We start from the raw sequence: 10,999 nt of genomic DNA, 5'->3' as shown, positions 1-10,999 counted from the left end.
GTCTCCCCTTTATCTTCCCTATAGGATATTTGTGCAGAGTTATTTGCATGCTGTGTCCCCCCCACCCCATGAGTTTGGGAACTTCTTCAGAGCAGGGACTTCTCCCCCCCCTTTTTTTTTTCTTATTAGTGTCCGATACAGAGCTGGCTGATTGATTTCTTCCTCTCCTACAGAGATCCCACGGGGAACCCGGAGAAGGGATGGTATGACCACAGGCTCTCTCCACAGAGAAAGTGGGGGCTGGGGAGAGGAGGAGGGTCATGGGGGTTCAGGGAGCGTTCTAAGAGCTCTAGCAGGGAATGTGATCTTTGACTACCTGAAGAATTCCCAGGAGGCCTGAGGCTGTGGTCACAAGATGGTAGGGCCAACTCTGAGCTGGTGAAAGTAGGGAGTTTCCAGGTTCTCGTGAGGGGTCCCCCCCACCCTTAAGTTCCATAAGGGCAGAAGCTATTTTGGGTGGGTCTCTCTTTCCCCAACACATAGCTCGATGATTGGCTTATACATAGTACACTTAAGTGTCTGCTGAATGAAGGAAGGCCGCTGGGTGTTCTGGAGGTCTAGCTGTGGATAAGGGGTGGGGGCCCGAAGCCAGAGGATTACTATTACTACGTCTAGAACTGGAAGGGGACCTTAGAGAATACAGCTAGAGAGCTGATCCCTTCCCTGTGCCCTCCCCAATGTTACAGATGAAGACCCTGAGACCGAGACCGAGACTTACCTGAGAACTTCTAAGTCGAGCCTTGGCTTTGTGTCCGATTCCAGCCCAACTGGGTCTGGTCCCACCTCTCATCCCTTTCACCAAACCGCACTGCCCAGGAGTCTGGGCAGATTAAGAGGCTCGGCAACAGGGAACAGGACCCCAAGCAGAGCTTGGAGGGCAGAAGCAGGATTCTAGTTCTTCAGAAGACTTGGCCGGGGCACCGGGGCAAGGGCTTCGGTCCTGAAGGAAGGGAGTGGAGGGGCAGGGCCTCGTGGCTCTGGGGCCTTGTGGCTCTGGGGCCTTGTGTCTCTGGGACTCGAGCAGCTCCAGGATGGGAGACGGGCCAGCCAGCTGACTCTTATAGGGGAGAGAGCTCCTCCAAGCTATGAATAAGACCTGAGCTATGAATGTGAATGAAGACAACTGATTCTCTGCCTGAAGCCTGCATTTATCGTAACCGGGGATGGTCAGGGGGCAGGTGGGGTGGGGGCGGGGGCCAGGGGCAGCATTGTGTAACCTGGGGAGGCAGGTCGGCCTTCAGCAAAGGTGTTTAGCTCACCAAGGAGCAGTTACCCGGAATCCCCGACTCCCTGCAGGAACTAGGAAAACCATTATCTCTCCCTGAAGTCCACGGCGGAGGCCTGTTTCCCTACCCCCCACCCCCCAACCCCAATCTAGGATTTGGGTCCTACCCAATCCAGCCTGACGTTTTTAAGTACCTACTATGCACAAACCCCCCCACCCCATGCTTGGAGCTGAAACCCCAAAACCAAAAGTGCCAAATGGGCAAGGGGGGAGGGGAGCAGGAAGTGGATGAGACAGACAAAAGAAAAATAAAAAAAGAGAGCACTTACGACTTGAACACCGGGGAAGGCTTCGGTGGGAGGCGGGAGCCATGGAGCGTTCAGGTGGAGGTACAGGAGTCCTTTCCTGCCGGGCATGCATAAGGGACAGCTGGTGCGTGAGATGGGCAAGGCAATGTTGCTGTAGGGCAGGGCTCCTTTGCCTTTTGTGGGGGTGGACCTCTTGGATAGTCTAGTTAAGCCTAGGGTCCGTTTTCAGAATGTTTTCAATACAGCAAATAAAATACATCGTAATACAAAGGAAACCATTTGTATTGAAATATAGTTGCCAATACATTTAAAGGCTTTAACATTTTCAAAGTTGATGGCCCCCAAGTTAAGAAGTGGGATGGGTGGGCGAGGGCAGACTGGGGAGATTGTCCAATTGACTTGAGAAGCTTTACAAAAGTTTGGGGATCTCCAAGGGGACCTAGTATTGAAGAGCTTGCACATGCGCAAGTGACTCTTTCTAAATTTGGTGTGGAACAATTGGGGATTAATTGGTTGTTTGGGACTGTTGTGGGACGAATTCATGCGGTCTGAGCCACTCCTCTGTGCCAGCCTCCATCACAGGCTTTGTCTTTTTTTGCCTATTTTGTCTTTGCCCCCTTTTCAGATGGATCCAGTTATGAACCTCCCCCCCACCTCCCCCTGCCCCACATACACCCTCACTTCCCAGGAAGGAACCGCTAATGGCTGTCTTAAAGCAGAACCACGTAATCATTCTATGTGTTCTGACCCATGCCTCCTAGAGAGAGGCCTTCTGGACCCCACGGTCCCAGCCCAGGCAGAATGGCGTAACTTCCAAGCTCAAGAGATGACACCCCGTGCATCTGGGAGCCACATGTGATCTTGGACTGAACATAGCCTCAGTGCCCAGGATGTGGGAAGTGGCCTCTATCCAGGGCCAGCGTCCCCTATCCCTGAAATGTTGGCCTTAGTTCTGGGCTCCGAGGCCTAGGAAAGACTCCGATGGCGAACCGGAGGATCCAGATGTAAGCAGTCAGGCTGCTGGGAAGTCTTAAGTTTACACCATACGGGGACTGGCGGAAGGAGATGGGAACAGAGAACCCGGAGTAGCCTCGGGGGATCCAATGATGGCACAGCCTCCAGCCAGGGCAGTGGGCTGCGCCAGGCCAGAGGGGCTGGTTAGCCATCTTCAGGAGCCGAGTTTGATAGGAGATTCTATTCTAGGTGTGGGTTTGACAAGACAGTGTCCCTTCCGGCTCTGAGTTTCTGAGGCAGGGTGGTGAGGACCCCCGAACTCCAGGGTTACAAAGCATGGCCTCGCTTACCTAAATTCAAAAGTTTGAGGAAGCCTTCAAAATAGAGAAGAGGAATTCTGGGCAGTGCTCACTTCTTGGAGAGAGGTGGGGTCCACTTCTGTGGCCCCTAGGGCTAGCAGGGAGAAATAGCAAGGTAACTGGTGAGCCAAAGAATGGTCTTTGCCCTCCTACGGTATCATGAATTATTTAGACAATAAAGGGGAGGATGGGCGAGGGGTCCTATCTGCAGCAACTCCATTTTGCTTTCTTTCTGGATGTCTAAACTCTTAGGCTAATACCAGAGGGCTGAATTCCTGTGCAGGGGCATGCTGGTAAATGTTTCATTAACAACCAGCTCTCCAAGGGGAAAAAAAAAAATACTTGTGACACTTTTCAATTTAATCTGTGATATTAAGATTTTGTCCATCACTCTCTTAATGAAGTCCCGGCGATCAACAAAATGATAAATCAAATTCTGATGTGTAACGTTTGCCAATTTCTGAGGTGTAAATAATGTTCGTGCTGAAAATGTCACTATCAGCTGGGGTTTGAGCTGGCTAGAGCAGGGCTCTGTGCCTGTGTGGGTACCTGGATGAAGGGGTGTGGGAGGGAAGGTGATAATGGGACTCACCTGAATGTTGGAAGGATGCTTTTCTACTGAATTCCAGGGGAGTCCAAGCCCGGGGTAGTCCTATATAGTTGGAGACCTGGATTCATCTCTGGAGCAAAAGCAGGATTCACCAGAATGCCGGGGGTTGCCCCGCTAGCAGCTGCAAATTTCCACCCCCCTGCCCACAAAGGGAACCCGAGGATTCATTTAGACTGGGTGTGCCTCTGAGCCTCTTCAGATGGAAAGAGAAGGTAGGATGGAAGAGAAGGGTTGTACTGATTATGGGCCACTTGGGGTCCCTTATATCCTGGGTCATTCAGCATTTTCTATGGGGTGAAATAAAGGTTGTCCTAGATCTTGTTAGCTTGAGGGGAAAGGGAGTGTGGGCACCCTTTGACCCACATCTGTGGAGACCTGATGACGAGCTTTAGTCAAGCTACCTTCTGGGATGGGGCAAAGCAAGTGAGAGCTATTCTCTGGAGGCTACACCCGAGACTGAATCCAATCTGTCTAAACCCAAAGTTTGGAGTGTTTGGGGCACTGGACCCTGAGTTCTATTGACTTGGAGGAAAAGTCTAACTGGAGAATGGGATGTAGAGAATAGGGAGAAAAGCGAGTTAAGATATTGTCACAGAGGCAATTAGGACCCACTAAAAACTTTTGAGAAGGAGAAGTGACATGATTAGAATCGTTGTGGCACCTGAGAGGAGGACGACGGACGGCATGCCCTGGCTATGAAGGGCTTCTCCACCATGGGATTTCACGTCCCAGTTCTGAAGAGAATTGGCTATGTAATCTTGGACAAGTTAGTGGGGTTAGTCAGTTAGTGGTGGCTTGGACTCTTGAGGGCAGCCTCAACAATATGGTGGCACATGGATTTTGGTTTCCCGTTAACCATTTTGGTCCCATCCTTTCCCAGATTCGGAGGCCTTATCTGTAAGACAGGGGGACTGGATGAAATCAGGGGTTCTTAACCTGGAGTCTGTGAATATTTAAAAGCAATTATTTTCAATGGAATTGGTTTCTTTTCTAATTCTATGCATTTAATTTCATGCATTTGTCAACAACAACATTTTGAGAAAAGGTCCACAGGATTCAACAGACTGCCAGAGTTCCATGACACAAAAAAGGTTAAGAACGCCAAGACTAGTATGTCCCTCCCAGCCATCCTCGGCCACTATGCTCCAGATCCTTCCCTTCCCTTCCCTTCCCTTCCCCATGAGAGTCCTAGCCCCCCAGTCTCCCATCACCATAGGGCTCTTCGAAGTCTAACTGACGGGAGAAATAAATTCATACAAACGTTTTGATAGCCAATTTTGTCCCAAAGTAGAATGGGCTGCTATGAGAAGTAGTGAGTTGCCCCTCTCTGTGGGTGTTCAAGCAAAAGTCAGAGGACCACCTGCTGGTTGAGACAGTGGAGGGATTGGTTCTAAAGTTCGGGTTGAATTAGATGGCCTCCGACATTCCTTCCATCCCTCAGACTGAAGTTCCAGCTTGGGTACCGATTGTCATTTTACCTCTCCTAGCCTCAGTTTCTTCAGCTGTAAAATGACTAGAGCTATGAGAATCCATTCACAATCTACTCCATAGGCTCCCTCAGGAGGAAAGCACTTTGTAAACCCTAAGGCTGCAGAGAAATGGGAGCTGGGAGGAGTCCATGGTTCTTTCTGTCTGAGAGAGTTCTTTTTCCTCCTTGTTAGTCTCTGCTTCTGCCTCCCTAACAGGTCAGTGAGACTCCACCCCCACCCTCCCCATCCCCAAGTACCCAAGTGTTTCCAAGGAAGTCAATCACACCTTTTTTTGTTGTTTTTTTCTAATGCCACGAAAATACGTTTTATTGTTACATTAAACACACACTTTTTAAGGCAGTTAGATAATAAAAATCCAGTGCTTTAAGGCATGATTTCATATAATAAATCCAACTCTAATAGAATTCTTTTAAATAAATTTAAATTTTTTTATTCTTCTCTCCTGACTTTTATGAAAGAATCACTATCTAGGTTTTAATATGGTGCTGATCTCTCAATCCTGTCCATCGATCATCTCAACTATCCAAAATTCTTGCCATTCAGTGTCCCAGGGACAGCAAAGTGAGTGGCAGAGCTGAGAAAAGAGGTCAGAGTGGGGACCCCAGCAGCTAAGAAAGCCATTAGGAAACACTAAGGTTAGCACCCCACATTCTCCCAGCCCAGATAGGGGCTGGAGGCCAAAGCGGTATAGACTAGGGGCCAGATTTCTGAAGCACCGCCATTCTTCCAGGCTTCTCTAGGCTCATTCTCCCGTCTGCCACCTTCAGCCACCGAGTTCTTGGTGCTCTCGGGTCCGAATCCTCTCACACTCTTCCAGCGGTGACAAATGGATTCACGGCTCAGCTGGTCGGCTTCATAGGGACCGTGGAGCCATCATCTCCTTTGGTTTTCTTCTTCTTCTTCTTTGTCCCCCACCTTGGGCTCAGGTGGAGGAGGCAGTTGGAGATTGGGTTCATTTGAATGGACTCCAAAATGGGTATTTTCATTAGAGTTTATTAAAGTGCCATCTTCTTTGGGGAAAATCCACAGGAGCAGAGGGAAGATATGAGGGAATTTGCACATTTGTCCAGGTGAGAGCCACTGGGTGAAGGAGAAGGGAGTGGAGTGGGGGTTGTGGCCCTAAGGGAGTGAAATAGTTGGGGTTGTGGCCTGAAGTGAGATGGAATCCTGGCCAACTCTAAGAAAAGAGACATGACCCCAAACAGTGCAGTAGCTAAAGGGGAAGAGTCTCTTAGCAAATGAGATGGCCTTGAATTTCTCTGAACAGAAAAAGCAACCTTACAGAGCTACATAACCACAAAGAGAAAGGAACAGGTCTGATGAGTGTTCCTGGTGGTTGTTCCTTAGAATGCTTGGTGAATGAAAGAAATGAATTTAACCACTAAGAAAACAATTTTTAAAAAATCTAACTAGGAAAATCAGTGGGCCACAACTAGATTTGTTTTTCCAGTGTGTCTGAGTTGAAGATTTGTTGAAAAAGAGAGATTAGAATTCATCACATAAATAAAGGAAAGAAATGTCCTTTCCATATTAATACTTTTTAAGCAATAAATAATAAATAGATGTGTGTGAAAATCTGTTCTTTAAATACTTCTTAAGCAATAAATAATAATAGGTATGTCTATTTCACGAAGAAAGGAGATTATGCTCCAGTTTGGTGGCGGACTGCCTCGAGTTGGGACTCTGAAAAGTGCCAGTGGGGCAGCTCTCAGGTTGAATCCAAGTACAGGATCTGTATCTGAGCTCTGCCTACAATGCTGCTGTCCATACTACTTCCCCGTAGCATCTACTGTGCAGAGGCCATTTGAAAAGTCACTTCGTTTCTGTGAACTAAACTTCCCTGCTGTTCTTCCTACTCCTCCGACCACTCCTAGCGACCATCCAAGTCATCAGACAGACCGGTTTTCTGCCTGGGAACTCATCACTCACTCCCCAAGTGGCCTTCTACTCGTGTCCCTTCCCTCTCTATCTCTTAGCTTCTTCTACTTCCACCCTATTCCCCTCCAAATAAGGTCATGGACAGCAATCTCTTCCTTCCTTTGTCCATTTAATTCCACATGCATCAATATTATTATCATTATCACTACTGGTTTTGTTCAGTATGTGGTAAAAAGTCTGGACATGGACAAGACGGATGAGGATGGGCTCTGTTTGTCCCTCTTAATATCTCCCTGTGGCAGAAACTGAGAGGGATGCTTCCAAGGAGGACCGGCCACTATCCAGTGGAGCATCCCTGAAATTAAGCTTCTACTCCAAAACTCTTGCGAAAATTTGATGATCTCATTTGTTCTATTTTTACGCCCGGTCTGGGAAAGAGAAAATTGACGGGGCTCTTTTGGTTACAAGATTCAATTAAGAAAGTATAGCAGACACGGCTTGGGACTGTCCTCTACCTTAACTTTCCCGGAAAAAAACAAACAAACAAACAAACCAAGCACCTCCCAAATGTGAAAGCCAGTGCTTGCTCAGATCTAGGCACCCCACTTTCAGATACTCTCATTAGAACGTTGCCCCGCCCGGGGGGGGGGGGGAGGGAGGGAATGAACACTTGGGACCTTTGGAGAACAGCAGCAGGAGGAAGGAGCAGCAGTACCTTCTGCCCTGGGAGATTCTGCCTGATGGCCAGGACTGGGGAAAGTGTTCCAACCCCCTCGGGGCACCGTTCAACTCTTCAACTGACTGACTGACTGACTGACTGGTTCTAAGAATTAAGTCAGAGGTGAGCTTCCCAATTGAATTCAGTAGACATCAGAGTAACTTTTTGCAGCTGAAATTTAGGAAAGATGCCATTCGTTTAAAGTACTGGATTATCTCACCGGCTTCCGTGACTGCCATTTGAAGCACAGGTGGGCCCGCTTAAATATGTGTAAATTCACGCTCACAAAACAGATTACTAGGCTGTCATATTCATGCGACCAAAAGATACTTCATTTACAAGAGGGCTTCACCACAAGCTTCCCTTAGGAGCTCCCCCAATATATCAATTGGTTATCTACAGAGATAACTAGCCACTTAACAAAGAGGCTGGGGGGAGCAGGGAAAACAAAAGGGGAAGAGAAAACTTGCGTGGGGAGCCATTGCCAAATGAAGATCAATCGGAAAGAAAGCTGAAGTAGCTGGGAAATTAGAATGGCAAACAGTGGGGAACTCGAGTTCCCTAAATTGTATTATGTCTTGTTAAAGATAGGCTACTATTACGCAAAGTATAAGGTACACTTGCACGATGAGCTAAAACACACTCACTAATTTGTACTTCTAAGCCTGCTGGTGTAACATGTGTAGTGTGTAGGTTTGTGTCGAGTATATGTGTGCATGCATGTGCACATAGGGGTGTGTGTATATACATGTTCATATAAGGGGTATGTTGTGTGTACATGTTCATAAGGGGTGCATTGTATGTACATGTTCATATAAGGGGTGCGTTTGTGTGTATATGTTCATATAAGGGGTGCATGTGTGTGTGTGTGCAGATAGGGTGTGTGTGTGTGTGTATGTGTGTGCGTGTGTGTGTGTGTGCACAGATGGGGGGGGTGTGCGTGTGTGTGCGCGCAGATAGGGGGGGTGTGCGCGCAGATAGGGGGTGCGTGTGTGTGTACAGACTGTGTGTCAGAGCAGGGAGAAGTACGGTGCATCAAGCAATTTAAGCGTATAGTATGCGGAGCAAACTTAGAACTGGGACCTGTCACTTAGCCATCACTAAGGACACTGGATGAGACTCGGTCTTCACAGGTAGGTGTCGCCTTGAATGCGCCTGGCCCGGGCGTAAGTCGGCTTGCGTCTCATCCTCATCTCACGGATTTGCTCCTGCAGGTCAACGACAAAGTAGTAGGCCGTCTCCTTGGTGTCACGGACGATGCGCTGGTATTCCTTGCGGAAGTTCTGGTTCAGCGTGCCATAGATCATGGCGTTCACACAGCTGTTGAAGTAGGCCAAGTAGTAGCTCCCGATGTATACCCACTCTGGGACACGTGGTCCCATCCCCAAAGGATCGAAGACTCCAGCAAGCTTCAAGAAATTCAGCGGGCCCCAGCACAGAGCGAACAGGACAAAGACCAGGAACATCGTCATGAAGTTGCGGATGTCGACCAGCATGAACTTCGGCTTGGTGACCCTGACCCGATGATTGACTTGGAGGACCAGAATCCAGATCTTCAGGTAACAGAACGCCACTACCGTCAGGGGGATGAGGAAGTGGAGGGCCGTCACTACGAAGGTGTAGAAGGTAGTAGAAGTGGGGACAAAGGTGCAGGTGTAGACCGTGGGATTGTACTGCACGGTGGCCACGAAGTAGTTGGGGATGAGAGCCAACATGGTCATCAGCCAGGTCACGATAAGGATGAGGGTGGTATTCCTCTCAGTGAAGATCTTCTCATACAGGAGGCTATGGCAGATGTAGCAGTAGCGATTGAGGGCTATCACCATGATGTTAAAGACGGAGCTAACAGCGCTAATGCTCGTAAGGAGGCCGCTCAGTTGACAGTGGAGTTTTCCCATGGTCCAGCCGTTGTTCAAGATGGCAATCAAGGTCATAGGGTAAGGATACACGGCAACAAGCATGTCGGCCACAGATAAACTGATTACAAAGACGTTCCCTGGAAAAGAAGGGTAGGGGGGAAAAGAAACAAAGAAGGAAAAAAGAGAAGAAGGAAGAAAAAGGATCAACTGAAGAACATTCAAATCTCATTGAGTTAGACTAATTAACAGAAAAGGTCAGTTGGAATTAGACAAGACCCGAAGGATATGGAGAGAAAAAATTGAAAGCAATGAAATTCAGAGTGGATAGTACTGGGGAGAGAAAGACACTTGTTCACGGCTAATAGAATCACAAACTTATTGAGAACAGATATGGCAGCCTATAGTACCAGACCCCTCAAAAACCCATCATCCAATGCCCAACCTTCCAGTGATGAGCTCCATATTTACTTAGCTTGGTCCTCAGGAAACAGAAACCCGATGCTAAGCAGGAGCAGGTCCTATCCTCAAAGTTTTTCCACCTTGGTGGACTTGCAAACATTGAGGCTTTCCAGACCTGGTACACATTGTCCCACATTCTGGGTGTTTCACTGTCTCCCACCGCTACTTCCCCTCTCCCAATATGACGTGGGCAGGCATTGCAATTTTCATAGATGACAGGGCTATGGACCCTATCCAGACCTCAAACAAATCCCCACAACTGTGCTTCCAAAAAATGCATATATCAAAACCAAAGGCTCCCACTCTACGAGATCAAATTGCGTCCCATTTTCAGAAAGCTGAAATGGAGTACTCTGGGCAGCTTGAGGGAAATAAGTGGAGGAGGAGGAAGAGAAGGAAGAAGAGTAAGAGAAAGAAGAGGAGGGGGAAAAAGAGGGGGAGAAGGAGAAAGAAGAAGAAAAATGAAGGGTGCTTAAAGACAAACTTGCCCCTTCCCACAGCCCTGATAACATGGCTCCATTTCCATCCCAGATATCCCCCAGTTCGGAATTTTCCTCATTGCAACTGGAGATTTACTTTGCCTAGCTCTAAATAAGTGAGTTCTTCTTTGAAAATCAAGAATGCTCCCTGCCACAGGGCTGGACTCCAGATCCAGAGTCAGGCAGCTTAATGAAATTCAAAGCCATGCAGTCTGAAGGATTGCACACTTCTCTGGACTATCATTAAGACAATGACAAAAATATAACTAGAGATAAATGGTCACAAAAGAGCATTAGGGATGCCATTTTCTTAAAAAGCTTTTTTTTTTTTTTAATGGGATCAGATATAAATGGGGCGGAAGTATAGGAAAGAGGAAAAGACTATGGCAAAATGGTTTACGGGCTATGGCGCCCCTAAGCTACTTCTTCAGATGAAAGTAGACATTTAAAGAAGTCCATTAACTCTTTGAGGATACTAAGGGTCTTTGCTGTTCCTACTAAGGATGCTTGGAGCCGGAGACAGCAGTCAAAAAATACATCCCGGTGTTCTTCCTCACAGGACCGTCCTCATTTCCCAAGATATCAGCCTTGCCTCCATTTCTATGAGTTTAAATATGATCACCTTCCCTTTGCTTGGGGGGAGGGGCACTTGAGAGGAAA

The 10,999-nt window shown here is 47.8% G+C and overlaps 1 protein-coding gene across 2 annotated transcripts in view; it reads right to left on the bottom strand.

The window, feature by feature from the left end:
• Positions 1-5,757: 5,757 nt before the first annotated feature.
• GPR50 (G protein-coupled receptor 50) overlaps positions 5,758-10,999 on the bottom strand; it is a 66,057-nt gene continuing 60,815 nt past the window's right edge. For both annotated transcript variants that reach the window (XM_031945233.1, XM_031945234.1), the window contains exon 3: positions 5,758-9,538. In XM_031945233.1, the coding sequence (XP_031801093.1) occupies positions 8,670-9,538 (869 nt within the window). In that variant the 3' untranslated portion in view covers positions 5,758-8,669. The remainder of the gene's footprint in view (positions 9,539-10,999) is intronic.

Source organism: Sarcophilus harrisii, chromosome X (assembly GCF_902635505.1).
Source record: "Sarcophilus harrisii chromosome X, mSarHar1.11, whole genome shotgun sequence".
NCBI classification, from domain to species: domain Eukaryota; kingdom Metazoa; phylum Chordata; class Mammalia; order Dasyuromorphia; family Dasyuridae; genus Sarcophilus; species Sarcophilus harrisii.
The sequence above is the reverse complement of the archived record's forward strand: the minus strand, read 5'-3'. Positions and strand labels throughout refer to the sequence as shown.